Here is a 22,428-nt window from a genome sequence, read left to right as displayed (position 1 = left end):
ATGTTGCCATTGCGCATGCGCCAGTGTTGGTAAATTGCACTCTCTTGCTGGGACTTTTACTCACGCATCATACGCTCTAACCAAAGCTGGGGAGCACATAACTCAATCACCGAAACTCGCGCCCACTCACACAACACACAGACAATGCTGCCATCTTGTTCGCACACTCAAATTGCTGTGCATACTTTTGCAGTTAAGCCAAAGCAATAAACGACATTGTTGCTGTTGTTGCTGCTGCTTTTGCAGTCGTACACACACACACACACACACACACACACTGTTACATGGTAGGAGAAGCAGAGCAGTCGGAGCACTGTGCATAACAGCAACTAGTGGCCGTAATGAGACTTTGCTGCTGTTGCGCTTCGCATTTGACTGCGCTCCGCTGTGCTGCACACACGTCTCATTATAACGCTATCAGCAAAGTATACACACACACACACACACACACATACACACTTAGAAAACTGTAGTGAAAAAAAACTACCACAGTTACTATAAATAACTGCAGCTGTCTGCTCAACTAATTGTGCTGCATTAAGTTCTTCAGACAATGATTTGATTTGATAAGCAAAATGTTGTTAATATCTAGTGTTTAATGCTTCACACAATGGACAGAAACTGCAATTCGAGGTAAGCGTTATCCTTGATATTTGACAGAGAACATGCAATAAATGAACCTGAGAGCTGTTGCTGGCACCACCGGAAGGGCGGCAAGTAAATGTCACAGCCCACCTGCTGGATGCTGTCATGAACGCCCACAGATGGGCGGGGCATCTATCGACAGCAGCATCAGGATAAACCTTGTCATTGCTTTTAAATGTCAAGGGGAAACTCGGGCGGGGTAGATAAAACGGCAAAAGTGGTTTCGTACAACATCGCCATCGACAGATGGATGCAGCTCTATGTGGGTGGCGCGTGTGCTTGTGGGAAAGAGTGTATTAAAAATTCATCACTGCGTTTCGTATCCATGTTACTAAATTTCCCGTGCACTGCAGAGACCGCAAAGTGATGCAAATTGCATATCCTCAGCGATTTATTATTGAATTTAAAATCCAATATAACTCTGAGAGCCACTAAAGGAGCCCGTTAGAGTCGAGCACTTCGAGCCAACATATTCCTACGATTTGCAGTTTCATATTCATTTGCGAATTGTATCATTTGCTCTTTGCCCGTTGCATCGTTTTTCTGTTGTCTAGACAAACTGGCGCGTGTCTAATACCCTGTACATGTGGGTATCAGCATAGTTTGATATACGGTATACTATATTGTATCGGCTTAATATACTGATTAATTATGTATATATAAACTTAATGGGGTCGGAGATGTCTTCTTCTATTTGTTAAGCATTTCGTGACAAAAGTATAATACATTATCCGATATAAACAAGTCTGTCTGTCTATTATCAACATCTTACTTATATAAAAAATTGGTTTTTGTATGTAAAAGTTGATTTTAAAAATATCTTGAACAAACTCAGCAGTTTTACGCTTCACTTTTCTCCCCACATATCTTCAAGCGATAAGATATATATACCCTTAATAAATTGGGCTTGCTCTTAGCTCTTGTTGGGCTGTGAAACTGCAACATTATTTCGTGTTTATCGTGATAATGTCAAGGGATTGATTAGAGGGTATTTCAGTATTTGTCAAATTTCCATTTTCTTACTAGTTCCTCATACCACAGTTGTTTTTATGCCGCCACGCGCCTAACATGGCGTATGAGTAATACAATTGACTGTATGATAAATACGGTTGTGTGTGTGTGTGTGTGTGTTTGCGTGTATCCCTGTGCGAATGTGTGTGCTTGCAATTGCAGACAGTCAAATTAAAGCATTAGATTGCGGTAAGTGTGAAACGACTGAAAGAGAGAACGTTTAGTACGTGGCGTATACGTAATATGGCAAATAACAGGGAATGCTCTTGAAATGCAATTTTAAATCAAACACACGACCATTTGGGAAGTATTTTTGAATGAACGTGACGTTTATTATGGGTCGGCCTCAAAATGCGGTCACAACGGTAATTAACCTAAAGTTCAAAGTTCAAAGCGCACACGTTTGCCAAGTTTTGTGTGTGGCCACGTTCCAATTACAGCCAAGCAAAGCAGTTGACCCATTTCTATAGCTTTTGAACATAAATAAATAAAGCCAAAAACGAGCACTAACCCTTCGTTTGCTGCCACCCACGGGGAGATTTATAGTTCAGATCGGAGCCCAGATTGAGAGACGTTTGCTTTATTTATTCGCAGTCGTCGCAAGGGCAGCCACAGCATGCCGTACGAGTCGATGCACCATCATCAGTCGGCGGCCGCTGCAGTGGCCGCCGGCGTAGCGCCAAATAGCGTGCTGGACTCGCTCAGTTTGCAGCTGCGCGATGCGGAAATGCGACGCACCGAGATCGAACGGGCGCATCAGGTGAGTCACCAGCTGCAATGATTTATAACAATAATGCTAAAATTTCATGTGCCTCATGCGGCAGGAAACTCTGGCACAAATACGCAACCTTAGCGGCAGCGCACGTCCCGACACCGAGGCGGTGGAGAATCTGCAGTCACGAGCTCGGGAGCTGGAGAAGAAGGTGCGTAACCTGTGGCAAATGTGACAAATGTTGCACACAACTTAGATTCTATTGTGTATGCTTTTAGGTGGCGCTGGAAAATGTGCACTGTGAGGAGCTGCAAATTGAGCTGACGGCCGCACTTAAGGCCAAGGCATCACGTTCAACTGCTTCCCATATGGGCAGTTGTCCTTCGTCATCGGCCCCAACATCCCAACATGGGCCATACCAAGGCGCAAATATACCAACATCGGCCAGCAGTTCCACCGTCACATGGGCACCGACAATCAGCCACCAGGACCAAGGCTCCGAGATTGATATAATAATGGCCAAGATTGAACAGGTAAACTTGGTCTTTGTTTATATTGTCGAGCATAAATAAGTTAAAAACAAAGTAACTCTAACTGCCCCTTGCTGCTGCTTCGTCTCTGCTCATTGAAGCTGCTCTCCCTCCATTTCACTTATAGTCGAGTTGTCTGTCGACTGACATTCATAGCCGGACGAGAAACAAGTCAGGAAACTTCCAAAGCTATCCGAGCTGCTCGTGTCCGAGTCCATAACATCGCCAGACTCAATCTGTGTGCTGCTCTCAGTTTGTGACGGCAGGCCCTGCTTGAAGAAGTCCTTGTCAGTGGAACTCGAGAAAATCTGTAACTTGCGGCGCATCTCTTCATTGTCTTTGGTCAGCTGCTGGATTATGCGCTGATTCTCTTTGCTATTGTCCTCCTCCAGACCAATACTGTGTATCATGATTGCAGTCATCTCCTCCAGGCGTGCGTCCAGATTGTTAACAACGTTCTGCAGTTTGCCAATGTATCTTTCGCGCATATTAAATCTCTCGCAAAGCATATTTCCCTTGCAGTGCTCTTTGTACTTTTGCATAATTTGCTGAACGCCTTCCCGGTACTCGAACACGGCTTGCTTTAGCTCGGCATTCTCAAGCAGCTGCTGGATGCGCTCACTGTCAGTGCAATATTTGACCAGATTTTTTAGTAATTGATCATCATGTACTCCGCAACAGTCGATGAATTTCTGTTCCGCACTTTGACTGTCAGCCAACATACATGTTGTCTTCTGTAGCAAATCGTTGAAGTCACCAGAAAGCTTCTGTGCCTTGATTATCAGTCCAGTCACTGCATCCTGGACCTGGCTCATGTTGTACACGTTGAATTTTAATATTTTCTTAGGCCAACTTCAGCTCTCTTCCAACTGCCGAAAGCACTGACAATGAACAGACACGAACAATTGCTGACAGCCCTGGAGTAAAGTGATTGGAATCTAGTGTCACATCGACTAAATCAACTCTACTTAGCCTGCCTGGATCGTGTTCGAAAAAACTCAGTAAAATATTAGTTAGAGCAGTTTTTAATTGACTTGCCAAAGTTGTAATATTCTTGCAGACATATAGAAGACTTGAGCTGATAACAATTGAACAAACAGAATAATTGAAAAATAAATATGAATAAAATTGAAGATTAAATCAAACTGAATTGCTCTTCAATTATTATTTTATTTTATTTAAAATGTTAACCAATTCAATGGCAGAAAAAATATTGTCTGTAAATTATAGAAACAAATGTTTGTATAAATCAGTTAATGTTTGATAACTTTAGGTTTAAGACCAGTTCCATTCGAATCAAGTTAAAGGAATTGGTAGCCGAAAGGACAATAAAACTTTCGAACATTTCTGATTTCAGGATAATCGCGTATTGGCCGAGCTGGAACAGCCGCGAACTTCAGCGAGCGCCAGCATGTCAGCGTTGCCGCACAGTTCCATGATGGGCATGGGAAATAGCGAATTTAGAACCATATCAAAGAGTGGTAAGTCGGCTTACGTTAATACTCTAGGAAGTGTATATGTAATTCGTGCTGGTGTTCTTAGAACTCGAAGAAGAACTGAATCGATATAAAAGAGCAGTATTGGGCAGCGCATCGGGCGGCGGTGTATCAGCCCTATCGTCCGGCTACTCGAGCCTGCCGCAATCGCTGGCCTCCACGCTGGGCAATGGGGCCAGCACGAGCCTGAGCGGCACCAGCGTGGGCTCGCAGAGCGTTGCTGCCGCCGCCGGCATCGGCGTCGGCGGTCATTCATCCATATCGGCCCTGGTGCCCAACTCAATCAGCGGCATATCCTCGAGTCTGAGCAGTCAGGCCATACAATCACTGAATGCGGCTGCCTACGGGGGTGGCCAGAGCTCCGTTGAGAAGCTGCTGAGTGGAACTAGTGGAATAACTGGCATTCCACCATTGCCGGTAAATATTCACACGATGAAGGCTATGCCAACGGCATTAAGTCAGGTAAACCAACTATTTTCAATTGCAATGAACTACAAGCAACAAAACGAAACCCAACAAACAATTATTAAATGCAATTAAATTAGCAATATCGCTTCAAAGCCTGGCATACGACATGGCTTTGGCTCTCCTTGGTGATCATCTGCTTCAAGTAGCCTTCGTGTTTGTTTATTTGTTGATCATCCGTGCTAATCCAAGTGGCATTGCGACTGCCGCTCGCCGTGTAACTAATTCACATTTTGTGCTTTGTTGTAGTTTCATTATTGAAAATAATTACTTAGTCACATACCACATACACATACACATACATACACACAGACCAACTCACATTACATAGCGTTTGACATACCTACTAAAACATTAACTTTGAGCCACAAAAAGAAAATCTGGGTATTTCCATGTATTTCCATTACTCATATAATTACTTTTAAGCAAATATTTATGGAGCAAAACAACTCCATGAATATTTGAATATCTATGTAGTGTGTTTAGAAGTGTAGTCTTCAAGTTTGAATTGAGTTGTTTCTTTTTTATGTTGTTAAATATTTCAAATGCATGCATAAAGGTTTTATTCACAATAAATTGTTTATTCAATGTTAAGACTTTAGTCTACCTATATTTCTTTTGTTTAAATGATTTAAAATCGGAAAATATACGTAAAAATATTGAGCAAAATAGAAATTTTACCTGCGGCTCACCAAGCTGATATGCGGTATATTAGTATACTTATCATACAAAACAAAATAGAAAAGCATCTTTCGAAAAATTGCATTTCATCCATCCCATGGGAGGTCAGATACTTAGCCCCATATTATTAAAGTCTCCCTAGCTGAGTTAGTTAGGGACATTTGAAGAAAACTAAGAGAATGTTTTTTATAAGAGCTATATTTTTGTTTAATTGTTGCTATGGATGCTTTGATAGTTAAAAGTAGAAATGGATTTCAATTGTAAGCCTTAGGGGCTTAGCCAAGTTAGCTTTCTTGAAATATCAAAACAAAAAGAGTGCAAATGAAATACTCTGTGTTTTCCGGCGGGTTCAACTTTATAATAAGTCGTATTAATTAAGATAGTTTAAGACAGGGACTAGCTTGCATAGAAACAGATTTAGAGATCGGGAACACATAGCTTATGGGTTTGCAAAAGTTTTGCAAACATCTTTGGGCACAAAACAATAATAAACCCTATAAGAGTATCTAAATTGTATTACCTTGTATAGAAGACTCTTTGCATGACTTTTTACTGATTTCACCTTTTTATATATATTCACTGAAATCCCGAACATGCCTCATAACCCATTCTCTTCCATGCACAGCACACTATATATTCACATATTTAACCAACTGAAAATACCAAAATCAAATTAAATCTGTAGCAAAATAAAAAAAAATACGCTTTTCGTTTCGATGTTTAACTGCAAATACATTTTTAATGAAATATTGTTCATGTCAATTGCTTGGAAACGGCTTCAGTTCATATATCAATTAATATACTCATATCCTATATAACAACTTCGTCTGCGTCGTTATTCACAACATGTTCAATAAAGTTTTCAAATACGTTCTCATAGCTAATATAATGCTGTTTCTAGTTGGCTTCTTCACATATATTGACCAATAAACGTGTACTTTGTGATCTCTTTTCCCATTTTATGTGCTCTTGTCTCTCTCTCTCTCTCTCCTTCTCTCTCTCTCTCTTTCTCTCTGTATTCTCTTTTTGTCTTTTTGTACAATAACTCGTATTTCGATTCGTTCTCTTCCCTCTCTGCTGAAACTTGCGGTTTACCTTGCAAACTTACGAATCCTCTGCAATACATGTGTTTCAATGTCTCTCTGTGTGTGTGTGTGTGTGTCTATGCAATAACTATCTTAACCCCTAAAACGCCCACCTATACTAATACACTAACCGACAACAACCAAACACAATGTTAATTGACAAACCAAAACCCAAAACCAAAACGAACTTGAAATTGAATTGAAATTGAATTTAAAATTGAAATTGAAATTGAAACAAGAAGCGCGGAACAATACAACTGTACAATTTACAGAGCACAACCATGCCCCTCCTGTCACTCAACTCGCATAATCTGCCGCCTGGCGGCTCCACCAGCTACTCGGCCCTGGGCCTGAGCGGCGGCAGCGGCATGGTCGGCAGCTCGCTGACCCATCCCACCATGAGCAATATCAACATGCTCGACACGAGCGCCCTTCTGGGCCTGGGACCAGCTGGCGGTGGCATAACGGGCGCCACGTCGCTTTATGGCCTGAGCGCTGGTGCTGCCGGCGCTCTGGGCAGCTCGTATGGGCCACCATTTATGGATGCTGCCTCGAGCGCCTCGTATCCATTCACATCGGCTGCACTGCGTCAGGCTACCAAGATGAAAATGCTGGACGAGATTGATATACCGCTGGGGCGTTATGGCAATCGTAGCTCACCATGCTCACCCATTCCCGTGGGGCACAGCAGCTGGGGCCTGGACGAGTTCACCGATGGCCTGGGCGCCTCCATTATGCACAATCGCAGCGGGCTGGCGCTGGGCGCCCTCGATCTGGACTGTAAGTATAGCGGCGGTAATTGCCCAAAAGTGAATCGTAAACGATATCTCCTCTCAGCTCGCAACCACGCACTGAACGGCGCCAGTGAGCCCCAGGTGGACATGTTGGACATACCGGGCAAAGGGCGTTGCTGCGTCTTTATAGCCCGCTTTCCCTACGATCCACCCGAGTAAGTGACCTCAAGATTTGCCACATATTCATAGCTGAACTATTAAATGAATCTTCCAGGGAGGCTGAGGGCGAGCTTTCACTCTGCGCCGGCGACTATTTGCTGGTTTGGACTAGCGGCGAGCCGCAGGGTGGCTATCTAGATGCGGAACTATTGGACGGAAGACGCGGCCTAGTGCCCGCCTCGTTTGTGCAGCGACTTGTGGGTGAGTTGCAGCTCGAAAGCCCACTGCAATGGCTGCATTTTAATGCCGGATTCTCCTTGAACAGGCGATGATTTGCTGGAGTTCCATCAGGCGGTGTTGTCGACACTGCGCGACGCCGAAGATGGCTCCATGCAGTGCGACACAACGTCGCTGCCTTCCTTGCCGCCGCACAACCCATTGCTCACACACACGCACGAGGATCTGGCACGTTTGAGTGAGACGCACACCGATCTGGAGCACGACCAGGATGACATTAGCGATAATGGTAACTAAACATTGGCCATATACTAGACTCTATATTTTTTGTAATCTTTTGATTTGGTTTTTGTGGCCATTCGAATGCTTCGCCTGCCATGGCACATGTGAGCATACAAATTTTTGAATACCCTTAATGTAGCGACGCACTGGATTAGGCTAGAAACAATTGAAGATCCAATGAAAATACTTGAAAACTAATAAAAACATTTCTCTGCTTCATCAGTTCCAGCTCCAAAACACTTGACCCTGGAACGGCAGCTGAACAAGAGCGTGCTCATTGGCTGGTCACCACCAGAGCCGGTGGGCTACAATCTGATCGATAGCTACCACGTCTATGTAGATGGTGTGCTCAAGGTCACGGTGAAGGCCAACGAACGCACACGCGCTCTAATCGAGGGCGTCGACTCCACGCGGGTAAGGTCACAGTCAATTAAAGGTATATGGAAAGGACTGCATATATTTATGGACTTATTCTACTCTTTCAGCCGCATCGCATTAGCGTGCGGAGCGTTACACAAAACCGTCAGACGTCCAGGGACGCCGCCTGCACAATGATTATTGGGCGAGATACCTCGCACTTGGGCCCCTCGGCGGTGCGCGCCTCGCACATAACGTGTTCCTCGGCGGTTATCTCGTGGCTGCCGGCCAACTCCAACCACCAGCACGTGGTGTGTGTGAACAATGTGGAGGTGCGCACCGTCAAGCCGGGCATGTATAGGCACACAATAACCGGGCTAGCGCCGAGCACCCAGTATCGGGTGACTGTGCGTGCCAAACATTTGCGTGCCGTTGGCCAGCACACGCCACAAGCACCAGGCAGACCCGGGCAGGAGGAGGCACCTGGCGCCTATGCCGATTTTCGCACACTGACCAAAGGTCTGCCCGATCCGCCGCAAGACATCCAACTGGAGGCTGGTCCTCAGGATGGCACCATTCTGGTGACATGGCAGCCGGTTAACAGACCTACGTCCACGGGGCCTGTAACCGGCTATGCTGTGTACGCCGATGGTAAAAAGGTGACGGACATTAATTCCCCGACGGGCGATCATGCACTCATCGACATCGGCAAACTGGGCGTCTTCAATCCCCGGGCCGTCACCATACGCACCAAATCACGCGATTCACAGTCGGCGGACAGTGCGCCCATACTGATACCAAGTGGGTGTAGCTAAATTTAAATCGAACCGTGAATCCATTAAATCCCTTTCACCCAAACGCTTTGTAGATAACGTGCGCAATGCTGTCGCTCGCCGGGGACCAAATCAAATGGGCATGGGTCCGCAGTTGCCGCAGCAGGGAGTCCATGGCATGCCCGGGCAGCAACAGCAAATGGGCATGCCTGGGCAGCAGGGGCAGATGCAGTCGCATATGATGGGTGGCCAGCAGGATCACACGCAATACGATCCCAACCAAATGCAGCAGCAAGGAATGCAGCCGGGCCAACAGCCGGGCCAGGCCCAGCCGGGTCATCAGGTTAGTGATTGCGCCCCACACCCAAATGTCAGCTGCCGCTCCAGATCTACATCTATGCGGATCAATTGGCACTGGCATTCACTGTATATAAATATATAAATAATGTTCTGTGAACTCGTTTTATTTATTATTTCGAAATGCAATTGGTTACAAGTTTTCCAAATTTCTAATTAAACAAACACCCATCCACCACGAGATTGTACATAATGTTCTACAAGTGTAGATACTCTACGTACTCTATCCTTCAACTATCCGATTCTGAATGCTTATCCCAATATCATAAAAAGAAAATTCTTTTGATTTGTATATATACATACCTCTGCTGCATCGAAGCAGCTAATTATGGTATGGGATATTTCAAAATACATACATATACATTATATACTTAACCTACTTATGTTCAGTTTTTGTTTTTGGTTGAAACGTACATAAACTTTCGAGTTCATAATGGATATTTTAAAAAGGAAAAGTATTCTATTTATCTATCAGCTACGTACTTTCTATATCTTTGGTACTCTCTTCGAGATCTATTATGAATTGCCTTTTTCTACTTGCTACTTTTCTACCTCTCCTCAAAAGACTGAACTAAAATCCTATTTTCTATGAATTGTTTTGCAATATAACCACATTATATACATACACTATATGATATATTAGACAATCGCACAAAATTCACACACAAAATTTGTACAAATTATATATATATATATATATTACATATATATGAAATGAACTGTTGCAGAGAACTGTGAGAAAGTAAAGCCAATGATTATATCTATAAGAACCAAAGCAATTTGAGACCTACAACTAAATCCCCCCACCCGAAAAAAAAACAAATACAAAAAGAATTTGTATGTATGTAAAGTTATTATTTATTTAGTTGATATTTAGGTTATGTGGACAGCGTATGCAGTTTTATTTTGCTAGTGTTTGTTCGAATTTTGATTTGGGTTCATGATCTTTTTGAGTACAGTTCACAATAGCATGTTCCAAAATTGCTGCCAAATGCAATAATAATTTATCAAGTTAATTGAGTTGCTCAGTTTAAACAATAGAATTTTACATACTTATATAAGTATCTGAGCGGATTGATTAAGGAGAACGCAATGCAACGAACAATTTTAAACAAAACAAGTTATACATATTCATTTTCATTATATGAAACCAATACTGAAACGATACCGTTAACCCGTTACCATACCGAATCGAATCGAATCGAATACAGCCCGACGGAAGCTCCGGCTTGTTAGGTGGCCTGCTCGGTGGCCTCTTCTCGAAACCCACACAGAGTCAAGTGAACCAGAATGTAAGTTATACTGACAACATCTCTCACCTACCCCCATTTGTATTAATCACACAACAATACACACCTTCACACACACACACACACACATAGACATAAGTTCAACTGTAATACCTTTGCCTAGAGTAATACTCTTTTCAAAAGAGTTCGCTGCATTTTAGTCATACTTATGCCGATTTCTATAGCTTAACAAACTAATAACTTATATACTAGTATATACAAAGTAGAATATGCTTTTTCTTAAGCTTAAAAAAAAAAAACAAAGATAATGCTAAGTGCAATTTTTGAACAATTTTTAATTCATAAGTTGTTTTTTTTTTTTTTAGAAATTATGGTGTATACAAGAATTGGTTTTTTTTTTCCAATTTTATGAATAGTTGCCTTTGTCTAAGGCAAACTTTCGCCTGTGGGAAATTAAGAAAAGTCGTGAATGAAATTGTTAAGATACTGCATGGTTAGCCAGGGGATTAAAAACGTATTTAAATAGCTTAACAAAAGTATCTGAATGATATAATTAATACTCCGAAAATTAGCTCAAGCGAAGTTCAATTATGTATATTATTTAAATGAAACTTGCTTCCGTATAGTAAATAATCGACTGCCTGTTCTGACTGTGTTAGTCTCAGCGCCTTCTATATATGCAATAACAATAAAAAATTTGTAATATACAATTTAAGTACATGTATGTAAGTATTGTGATAGACTAGTATCCTCCAGTAGGTTGTCATAATCGCAGTTCATATTAGAGACATGTGTATACAATCAAACACACTTAAACAACAGTTACAGGAACCAACAAAACATCTACATAGTTATTTCAACTCAAATTCGTGCTTTCTTTTTTCTGAAAACATTTAACAACTAGCTTCGTATTTGCCTTTGACCTATCAGCCATAGACTTTTGATTTTCCAGGTGCTTGTATTTAGCTCCTGCTTAATGCGCCTTTCTTAATACACGCCTTCCTCTACACACACACATACACACATACACATATACAAGTACTGTTTACGTAGTATATACCATATATATTCATATAACGTCTTTAGTTGTGTCGAGCCTTAAAGCCATACGCAGACGCCCGCACATTGCTAATGAAATTACCTCTCTATAGACAATGTGAATGAAAAACAGAGTACAAATTAAGAACAATTTTGCGACAATCTAAAAAGAAGAAACGCTAACAAAATTTCAAATTCATTTAAATTAATTCAAATTCATGCGCGTGCTATCGTCGGTCGATAATTTATCGATAATCAGGGCTATCAGCCGGGCGCACCGCAGCGTGGCATGGTGCCAGGACGACCCCAGGGACCACAGCAACAGCAGCAACAACAACAGCCGTACGGGGCCCAGGGGCCCATGGGAGGACCCCGATTTCGTGGGCCCGTGCCGGGACAAATGGCAATGCAGGGTCAGATGCAGGGCCAGATGCCGGGACAAATGCCTGGTCAAATGCAAGGTCAAATGATGGGTCAGCAGGGGCCGGGTCCACGTGGCCAACTCAACCAACAACAGCAGCAACAACAGCAGCAGCAACAGCAGCAACAACAGCAGCAACAGCAGCAGCAACAGCAACAGCAACAAGGTCAAATGATGCCTGGCCAGCAACCGGGCCAACAGCAGCAACAGCAAATGCCCGGCGCACAGAAGAAGCCGCGCTATTTTGTGGCAATGTTTGACTACGATCCATCCACAATGAGTCCCAATCCAGATGGTTGCGACGAAGAGCTGCCCTTCCAAGAGGGAGATACTATCAAGGTAAGCTCTTTGCAATTTTGCTGATACACAGAACCACCAAAACACTTTGCAGCCGCAGAGCAAATGCTACCCACTTAGGCACCGGACCTTGCAGTAACCGTCCACGGTAATAATGGTAAATCAGTAATCAGCAATCAGCAATCAGAATCAGATAATCTGGATATCAGCTAATCAGCGCTTGCTCTGAATTGGATGCCGAATTGGAACGATGCCGATTATTGGCTGCGCTTGCCGCTAATTGAATGAATGAATCTTGTGCATGTTTTTCCTTCGCCAATCCCAAGTCTGCCCCAACATACAGTTGAGATTGTTATAAATACGTTTTAATACCCATATCAATAATTACAAATACAACTACTCTTACTTAAGTAACTGTAACTACCAATACATTATACAGTACTATATACCCAACACCCAAAACTCACACACACTAAGTAGAAGTTGTTCTCTTCTCTCTAATAGTTCCATAAATAACCGTTAAGTTAGCAATATGCACTCTACATTTACACTACCAACTAGCCATTATGAGTATACCATATGCCCAGCTCCGTGACTGTCGGCCTTGCTAACACTCCTCTCTTTCACGCTCTGTGGCACAGGTCTTTGGTGATAAGGATGCGGATGGCTTCTATTGGGGCGAGCTGCGGGGTCGTCGAGGCTATGTGCCGCACAACATGGTTAGCGAGGTGGAGGACACCACCACCCAAATAACCGGCGGGCAAATGCCCGGCGGCATGCAGTCGACAACAACTGGGGCCGGCACCGCACAAGTTATGCCCGGCCAGAGCGCTCCACAGCAGAGCATGCGGAATGTGAGTCGCGATCGCTGGGGTGACATCTATGCGAATATGCCAGTGAAACGGATGATCGCCCTCTATGACTATGATCCCCAGGAGTTAAGTCCGAATGTGGATGCCGAGGTGAGTAGAGCAAAAAGTAGACTTTTTTCAGCAACATTCACCTGACTTACCTTTATATACCCTGCTTTCTAGCAAGTGGAATTGTGTTTTAAGACGGGTGAAATTATCCTCGTCTATGGTGATATGGATGAAGATGGCTTCTTCATGGGTGAACTGGATGGGGTACGGGGCTTGGTGCCCTCAAATTTCCTGGCCGATGCACCCGACCAGTACAACAATCAAATGGGACCGGGCGGCGCCGCTGGGCGTGGCAGCCTCAGTCAGCGGGGTCGGGGCCAGGGACCCGGCGCCAGGGGACCACCGCCGCCGCCACGAGATAACATGATGCCCGGCGTTGCTGGGCAACGTGGTCCACAAGGCAAAAGTAAGTAGGCTTTGTGCAGATTCTTTTGGTCAACGGATTTTTTGCATTTCTTTTTTATTTTCATTTATTTTTTTTTTTTATTTTAATTATTTTCCTTTGATTTAATACAATTTTTACTAAATATGATACTAAAATTTATTCGAAAAGCAATTACAGGCTTTCTATTTCTAATTTTCACTTCTGATTTGAGTTTTTTTTTACAAAAAAAAAAGAAGGAAAATCTCAAAGCAAATCTCTTAAAATAAAACACACACTTTATAAGATAATTAAATATGCAGGTTTTTCAGACTAACTACACAAACAAGCAGGATGATATTATATATAGCGACTAATCTTATGAACTATATGTACTCAACTACAAGATTCCGTTGGTTTTATTTTGTTCGTAACACCAATAGCATATATGTCTACACATATATACATACATATATGTGTATCAATATGAAATCAGCGAAAAAAAAATAAACACTTATGAACAATACGATCATGCTCCAAAAAGAAACAAACAAATTTCGTGACGACACAAAAAATCTTTCACTCTTCTTTCTATCTCTCCAACTCTTTCGCAAAATTTCAAACAAAAAAATATATAATCTATAAACCAAACAGTTACAGATGAATAAATACAATTTCTGTTTTGAACGCCGCTAATTTAATATATATATATATTTATTTAATTTCTGTTATGATTCCGCAGAACTTGTTTATAATGTTACACTACTTCTTTATATATATATATATACGTATATATTTAAATTTTTTAGTTTGTGAAATAATTCATAATTTCAGCACCTGTTTAAGAATCCTTTTATATAACATGTTCTTGTTTTTTGGTTCGAATCGATTTATATAAACCTTATCAAATACAATATATAGATACATAGTTGTTGTTCTTGTTGTTGTATACACAGTCCTTAAATTACCTCTCGCTTTCTCTTTGTTTATTCTTTTTTTCAACCGATCCATATGCCATATACAATTATATATACAAATTATGTTTATATACAATCGAAGTATTATTGAGAAGCAGCTTTAAGTCTTTAAGAATCCTTCCAAATCATTTAAAAAAACATAACACTTTTGTTGATATTTTTCCAAGTATTTTCTTTACTGTCTAAACACTTTTTGAAAATTACAAAATTGTTTCTACTTTTGTCTCTTGTCTTGCGTGACTTTCTCTATAGCCTTGCAAAAATTTCTAGATGGTCTCTTGCATGTAATTTAATCCAAGTTAACTTAAGTGTATTTATCATTTCCATTTGACTTTTAATCGGTTTGTCGTTATGTTTTTGGTTACCCTAACAATTTAACTTGCATAAAACAGAGACTAGTTTCTTGCACCTGATTGCCGAATGATATGTAATTCCTTAGTTGCTCACCGATCGATTATGGAGTCTGTAAAAACCATCTAGTTTTATGAGACAACGACCGATAAAATATATGTGAATATATAATATATATAAATATATATCTCCGAGAGCCTGTAAATATTGAACGGAATTCACCGATCTAGTTCTTAGGATGGAGTTCTCATATACCCGAGCACATTGCATACGAGTATGTATGTTGCCAACTGTTCGTATAAACCATGCTGTCGTGTGTGTTTTTTTCCGCAGTCAAGCGTGTTTAACTTGCAGATAAAACTCTTGAAATCGAGTATAAATATCTCTATCCTGTTCCTGGTTTCAGTTTCTGTTTCTGTTTTCCATGTGTACGACCTATTGCGTTGCTTTTGTCGATAAATACGTTTTTATTCATTTTTCTTTTTTAATAAATAACATTTGATCTATTTTCCCGTTGGTTTTGAATGTTGCCCCTGTTTGTTTGCTATTTAGCTAATTTGGACATTTTTGATTAAGATTTTTAGTTCCCTAGAGATATAACAACAAAAACAACAACACTGCAGGGGCTTAAAGCACATATGAAAATGATTTTCAAATGAATCTCTTTGTAATCTATGTACATTTCCAATGTAAAATACAAACGTTTAAAGTCCTAACTTAATTATAACCATATAGTATACATATGTTTTATACAATATCATAAGCGCCATAGATGTGGCCAGCCAAGATATATCCTATCTATCCTATGTACAATTGTTTTGTTCGACAAATCTGAGATGCTGCTCTGTGCAGATTTCTTTAGGGATTTATGTTTTGTCAGACCAGACGCCATGCGCAAAAGGTAATATTTATGCAACTTACATACATACATGATATTCATCAATTATTTAACAAATATAATTAACAACATAATATGTACAATACTTTTAATCAAAATGAATACAATTTTGTCTCTTGCCAATGTTCCTAGCGATCCATTACTTTTGGCGCCTTTTTCTCCGTTTTGTATTGTGTTTTCGAGAAATCGTTTTGCAAGCAGCCCAAAATTTCAAATTTCAATGTCCCATAAATAATTTGTATCGTGCTATTATTTAAATTGCATTTAGTTTATGTTTGATTTGGACTTTTTTTGAATTTTACTTTCAACTGCGGTGAATTATGTAAAACAAACACCACGAAACTCGTTCTCGGACCTACGCGAATACGTTTCCGGTTCAGTATTCTATACGTATGACAAATCCTTACCAGGCAGCAGCTGTAACAGAAACTTTCTTTCGAATCTTTGAGACCAGATCTAGTTAACTTCTCTTATGTTGAATTCATTTATTTTACTTTTGTTTTTTTTTTCTTATTCGGTTTTTAATTGTTTTTTACTACTACAACTTCTTTCAAATAATTTTTTGTAATGGTCTGCTGTGGTAAATGTGAAGTCTTTATGTTATATTCGTTGCTATAGATGCTCGCCCTGCTTCCCCTACACTGTTAGACAACACGGGCCACCCTGCCCCCGATCACCAAACGCAGGTAAATACTCTTTCTCTTTTGTTTTCTTTTGTTTGAAATAAATACTTGAAGAAAAAATTAAAAAAAAAAAGAAACAAACTCTCTATTGTTTTGAAAATAAATGCTAAAAAAAAAGAAAAAACAATACTTAAAAGAAAAAAGTTAAGAAATCGCAAAAATATATATAGCCACACCTCATACGCTACAAAAGCTACAGATACTATTATTATTAATACTACTACTACTACTACTACTACAACTACTACAACTACAACTACTACAGCTAAAACTAACTTGCTATCTCTGTCACTCATTTGGTTTTGGTTCTCTTCCCGAAAACAATCAAGTGTTATATACAAACTCAATCATCCAATAACAGATGCATTATGTTCACACTGGCATTCCCACTGTCCCACTCATACATACGATCTGGAGACTCATTCTATACAACATCAATAATCGTATCGTGCAAGGCTCTCTCATACTAACATTCGATACCTAATACAATCCAGTGTATTTGTATATTATGTAATCATGAATTGATCGTCCATTGTTTTCGTCTCGCTCGCTCTTATTGCTAACGCATACGTTTCATACTCAATTACTCTGTCTATATATCTAAATATATATATATATTTATGTATACTCATTCACTCTCTATAAATACTGATCTATGTTTGTGCGTATATCCAATGCTCTGGTAATCCATCCAAAACGCTTACAGTACAGTACATGAACAAAATTATGCTTATCCTATATAGAAGCGATATACATGTTTTCAACTATGTATGTATAGCTAGCAACATGTTTTATAGAACCTCGCCTAGTACGATGAATAAGCCAACAGACCAACAGACAAACAGAACCAACAGAACCAACAACAGCAACAACAACTTAAATATAAATAAATGTAAATTTTTGTAAACTAATCAGCATCAATCAAGCAAGCAATCAATCAATCAATCAATCAAACAATTCGTCCGTGTACATTAACCTACATACATACGTATGATTGTTCAGAAAATACTTAAACTTAGCATATATCGTTTAACTGCATATACCGCACATATTATTAGTGTGATATGTAACTATAACAAATATATATGTGTGTATAGTCTGTAAATTGCATTTGCATTGCGGCAACGGCAAATACTTAGCTTCAGCTAGTCTTGAAAGAGGCATCATAGACAGTACCTATAGCACCCAATCATTCACATTTACTTACCTGATTTACTTACTTAATGTTATTCAATTTATTCCGTAAGCGCAACATTTTTGCCATTTTATTTTGTTGTTACATTGTTTTGCATATCTTTTTTTTTTTTTTTGGTAAATGATTCACTTGGTTAACTTAATTTAATTGATAAATACATACTTTTATACATTTAATTGCTTAAGCTTCCAGATATAAATACAGTTTTCACAGAACTTTCAAAACTGGCGCTAATATTGATTCAAACATTTTTTTGAATTGTACATTTTATAGGCTGTTTTTTTTTTAATTTAATATCTTTCTTGGGCTAGCAACTAGAGAGTGTGTAAATACATAAGTACATACAATTGATGAACGTACTCAACACCCAAACGCAAACAATTAAATACCAGATACGAATTATCGCTGATAAGATGTGCTAACCCGTATACATACTCGTACTCGTACATAAGCATAACTAAAATATATTTAAATACTTTTTGATTTCCTTACTGCGTATACGCTACTAATTACATATCTATTAATTGCTACTATTACTATATGGAATATTGGATGTAATGTGTACAAATTTCTATGTGATTCACTGTATGTGTAAACTATTCGATTTTCTTTTCGAATCATTTATGTTGTTCGGTTTTTGCCTATTCATTTTATCCTTTCATTTCGGTTCGTTCTCGAGTATGCCTTTCTTTAAGCTCCATTAACCTGCTCATGTATGATTTATATGATTCACGAAATATCACAGTATTCTTTTGTTTTATTTTATTTTATATTTTTTGTTTTTGCGTTAGGCTACTTTTGTCTTATGATTCTTACCAAAGAAAACACCTAAGGTACGAAACAAAACAAAACAAAAAAAATAACATTTTCAAACTACTGGACGCTGATTGCACATCAATTTTGTGAAAGATTGACACGAATAACTTCAGGCGAAACTTTCGAAAGGGTTTTCAAAGCATTTTATACACATACACACATATACACATACATACGTATAGAATGGTTATATTTTATTATTTTAGGTAGTGTACATACCTAGAATTCGCCAATGCCAACATTTTTGAATAGAGTTCTTATGTTACCTCCCTTCCCACCCCGGCCAACCATTGATTTTTTGGTACATACTTAATTTGAACTTTGATTTTTGATTACTGCAAGCGTTTGCCAGTTTTTTGAGCGTACTTTAAGGCATATTTGTATATTCTAATTTCAATTGAGAAACGTTGCTAGTTCTACATAATTTTCACATTCCAATCAAATGATTTATCACAAATGTTGGCAAACTTGTACTGTCATTCGTTTTGCTTTCATAGAGGAAATCCCAAGAATCTCTCAATTGGAATACACTTTGATCTGTAGATGTCAAATTTGCTTTGTGGCGATTGTGGCACTCTAGAGACTTAAAGATATTTCCGGTATTCGAGATTGTCAAACTTCCATTTCACAGTTTTTATCGAGGTTTTGCCTTAGCCTAATATATATATTGACATATATCTATATATGTATACTTAGCAAATACGATACGTTGCGTAGTAGTTGAACGTAGTTGCAATTACTAGCTAACCAATCCGATCCCGTTATTTGACTAACTAACTAACTTGTAGGCGCGCTTGATGAACCTCAGCAGCAGCAACAACCTAGTTGAATTGAAAAATAACAAATACGCTAAATTTATGACAATTTTGCGAATGCATTCGTAACATCGTGTAAATGATTACGTATATAATGCCATAAAATACAATTATTTAAATGATTAGTTGCCAATTTTTAAAAGAGCCTTCAATCGATTGGAACCACTCGACTAATTCGCTATATTTTGGTATATATTCGAATATGGCCAACTTGCAGATGATCGGCCGCGTTGGTAATGTTGGCATGCAGCAGCAGCAGCAGCAACAACAGCAGCAGCAGCAACAACAACAACCATATGGTCAGCAACAGACGCAACAACAGCAACATCAACAACAAATGGGCATGGGACAAACTGGAATGATGGGCATGGGCCAACAGCCGATGGGCATGATGGGCCAGACACAGCAACAACCGCAGCAGCAACAGCAGATGGGCCAGCAGATGGGTCAGCAAATGGGCGGCATGGGCCAAATGGGCATGGGTCAAATGGGTCAGCAGCAGCAGGTGCCTGTGACGACGCAGGCGCCAACGGGCGGACTCTTCTCCGGCGCAACTAGCCTGCTCTCTGGTGCTACTTCGGCTGCCACCGGTGGTCTATTTGGTTCGAAGCAACCACCCAAAACGGATCCAATGCAACCACCTGGCGGTGTGCAGCCAACGCAGCAACAAGCAAACGCCTTCGGTGCCCAACAAATGCAACCGGGCATGCAGCAGCCTGGCATGCAGCAGCCTGGCATGCAACAGTCGGGCATGCAGCAGCCGGGCATGCAACAGCAGGGCATGCAACAGCAGGGCATGCAACAGCCGGGCATGCAACAACAAGTGCCACCGCAAGCTCAGCCGCCGCCACAGGGGCCGGGCGCCGGCCTGCTCGGTGGCCTCAAGGGCATTGCAGCAGCGGCGCCCGGCGGCGATGTACTCTCGAAAGGCAAAGATCTATTTGGCAAATTTGGGTTCGGCTTTGGCAAATAACCCTGGTCATTCCATAGGGTCCTGTTATATTATTCGTAGATTAGACCTATTATTATGATTATGATTATTGCTATTAATTACGATTACTAAGCTAATATATACATATACGTATACACAATTATACAAAGATAAACTTAAAAAAAAAAAAGAAAAACAAAGAAGTAAAAAAACAAAAGCAAAACCTATGAAAAATCCAAGAATTCCCAGTTAACTGTGGGCCTATGTGAATGATGTTGTAATGTTGATATGATAAATGCAACTAATAGAACTAATGATAATATTTTTTATTAATACAATTGATAGAAATATAAATAATACTAAATGCTAAACAGACACAAAAGAAAAACAAGCAACATTAACATCACAAACAACTAAATAATATTAAAACAAAACAAAAAAACACATAAATTGTTGTAAAATTGATTTAATATATATAAAATTTGCAGTTTAAGTAACTTGATAGCAAAGAAATAAAAATAAAATAAATATATATATAAATATATATATATAAATTACAACTAACTAAATGAAAAAGAAATAGACAAGCGAAGCGTGCTTTATTGCAACTTCACAGACACACACACGACACACATACTAACACACACACATATATATATACATATAACATATATGATACATACATACGTCTAAAGGGGTGGAAGTAAATATACATATATTATATACATATACATACATTATATTTACAATTATTTGTTAACGCACATTGTTAAATTTGCTACTGTTGCTGACCAGTTTATAAATAAAATACGAGTAAAAAACAAAAACAAAAACAAAACCCAAAAACTAAAAGTGAAATCCAAAACATACATATATTATATATATTTAAAATATATTAAAACCAAAACATAAAGAGAATAAAAAGCAAAAAAAAAATTACACATTTAAATTAAGTCTATAAATCAAAACCTAAGTAAACTAAAGGAAAGTTGAGCAATATAAATGGCGCTGGACAAACCCAAACTATGCAGAAGTACTTATACATATAGAGGGGTTAACGATATGATACGAACCTATACATATACTACATATGCTACATATACTACATACACACATGCAAACACACATGCATGCTGACATGTATACATTTAAACAAATTCATATATGCCTGTTAAGCAAACATCTATTTGGCCAAGGGATAAATTACTCAGCCGTCTTTCATTGGAGCACAAAATGACGATCGCAAGCCTTCAAGAGACTCAGAAACCGTCTATCCGATGCAATTCTGATGAGCTAATTGAACCCAAATCCTGCAGCTTTAATGCTTGTTGTTACGTTTGAAAAGACAAACAAAAGATTAACCAAATAAATACAATTTAAAAAATGAAGATAGAAAACAAATGCTTAACAACAAATAAAACTGAACGTCGTACATGTGTGGAATACAAAATTATAATAAAATAAAACATTTTCACAAACACGAGATCTTACCTTACATACCTACATATACATGTATGCATACCATTTTAAGCAGGACATGAAATATGTTTGGCAAATTCTATATGAAAATTTAAAAGTTTAACTGTTTTATTCTCAAGTCTACAAATCGAACCTTCCAGCTACTTACTATTGACTATCCATAAAGAGAAACACACATATTTACCTTAAAAAAAAAAAAATAACAAAAAAACAAAAACAAACCAAATTTAAAGGTTGCTTTGCTTAAATACTTAACTGGCTACAGTCCGTTATGACTGTATGCATACCACTTTCTTTTTCATAATTGTTTTTTTCTGTACACACGATTCAAAGATGTTTCCTAATGTTTATTAATTGCTTTAGCAACATACACAAAAACCTAAAAGAAACAACAAAAAAACACAAATTAATTGCGTGCATACAAACAAAATACAATGCGTACCTCTTGCTTTATGAAAACAGAAAGTATAAA

General features: G+C 39.3%; 2 protein-coding genes across 6 annotated transcripts; one reads left to right on the top strand and one right to left on the bottom strand.

The window, feature by feature from the left end:
* Positions 1-584: 584 nt before the first annotated feature.
* LOC115772112 (peripheral-type benzodiazepine receptor-associated protein 1) lies at positions 585-20,837 on the top strand. Of its 5 annotated transcripts, none has more exons than XM_030718080.1 (19): positions 585-633; positions 2,251-2,416; positions 2,481-2,579; positions 2,647-2,901; positions 4,256-4,379; positions 4,441-4,811; positions 6,868-7,405; positions 7,463-7,574; positions 7,634-7,779; positions 7,844-8,044; positions 8,261-8,451; positions 8,523-9,195; positions 9,263-9,510; positions 10,736-10,816; positions 12,072-12,572; positions 13,172-13,492; positions 13,565-13,856; positions 16,656-16,723; positions 19,764-20,837. In XM_030718080.1, the coding sequence occupies exons 1-19, from the start codon at positions 599-601 to the stop codon at positions 20,517-20,519; spliced, it is 5,178 nt and encodes a 1,725-aa protein (XP_030573940.1). In that variant the 5' UTR covers positions 585-598; the 3' UTR covers positions 20,520-20,837. The 5 variants fall into 5 exon arrangements, with proteins under 5 accessions (XP_030573940.1, XP_030573939.1, XP_030573941.1 ...); XM_030718079.1 differs by having other exon boundaries at positions 4,441-4,856; positions 6,898-7,405; XM_030718081.1 differs by having other exon boundaries at positions 586-633; positions 6,898-7,405.
* Positions 2,917-3,819, bottom strand: LOC115772115 (FGFR1 oncogene partner 2 homolog). Its single transcript, XM_030718088.1, has one exon. It carries the CDS (start codon positions 3,711-3,713, stop codon positions 2,991-2,993), a length of 723 nt encoding a protein of 240 aa, XP_030573948.1. The 5' UTR covers positions 3,714-3,819; the 3' UTR covers positions 2,917-2,990.
* Positions 20,838-22,428: the final 1,591 nt, after the last annotated feature.

The sequence above is a fragment of the Drosophila novamexicana genome, unplaced genomic scaffold, assembly GCF_003285875.2.
Source record: "Drosophila novamexicana strain 15010-1031.04,08,12 unplaced genomic scaffold, DnovRS2.1 tig00000108-arrow-pilon, whole genome shotgun sequence".
Lineage (NCBI taxonomy): Eukaryota > Metazoa > Arthropoda > Insecta > Diptera > Drosophilidae > Drosophila > Drosophila novamexicana.
The sequence above is the reverse complement of the archived record's forward strand: the minus strand, read 5'-3'. Positions and strand labels throughout refer to the sequence as shown.

What these genes read in the sequence shown, in the direction of transcription:
- LOC115772112 (XM_030718079.1), top strand. Translation starts at nt 599, where the DNA reads ATGCTTCACACAATGGACAGAAACTGCAATTCGAG. An exon ending in TAATGGCCAAGATTGAACAG is followed by an intron (nt 2,902 to 4,255) that starts GTAAACTTGGTC and finishes TTCTGATTTCAG; the next exon opens with GATAATCGCGTATTGGCCGA. An exon ending in GTCCGAATGTGGATGCCGAG is followed by an intron (nt 13,493 to 13,564) that starts GTGAGTAGAGCA and finishes CCTGCTTTCTAG; the next exon opens with CAAGTGGAATTGTGTTTTAA.
- LOC115772115 (XM_030718088.1), bottom strand. Translation starts at nt 3,713, where the DNA reads ATGAGCCAGGTCCAGGATGCAGTGACTGGACTGATAATCAAGGCACAG.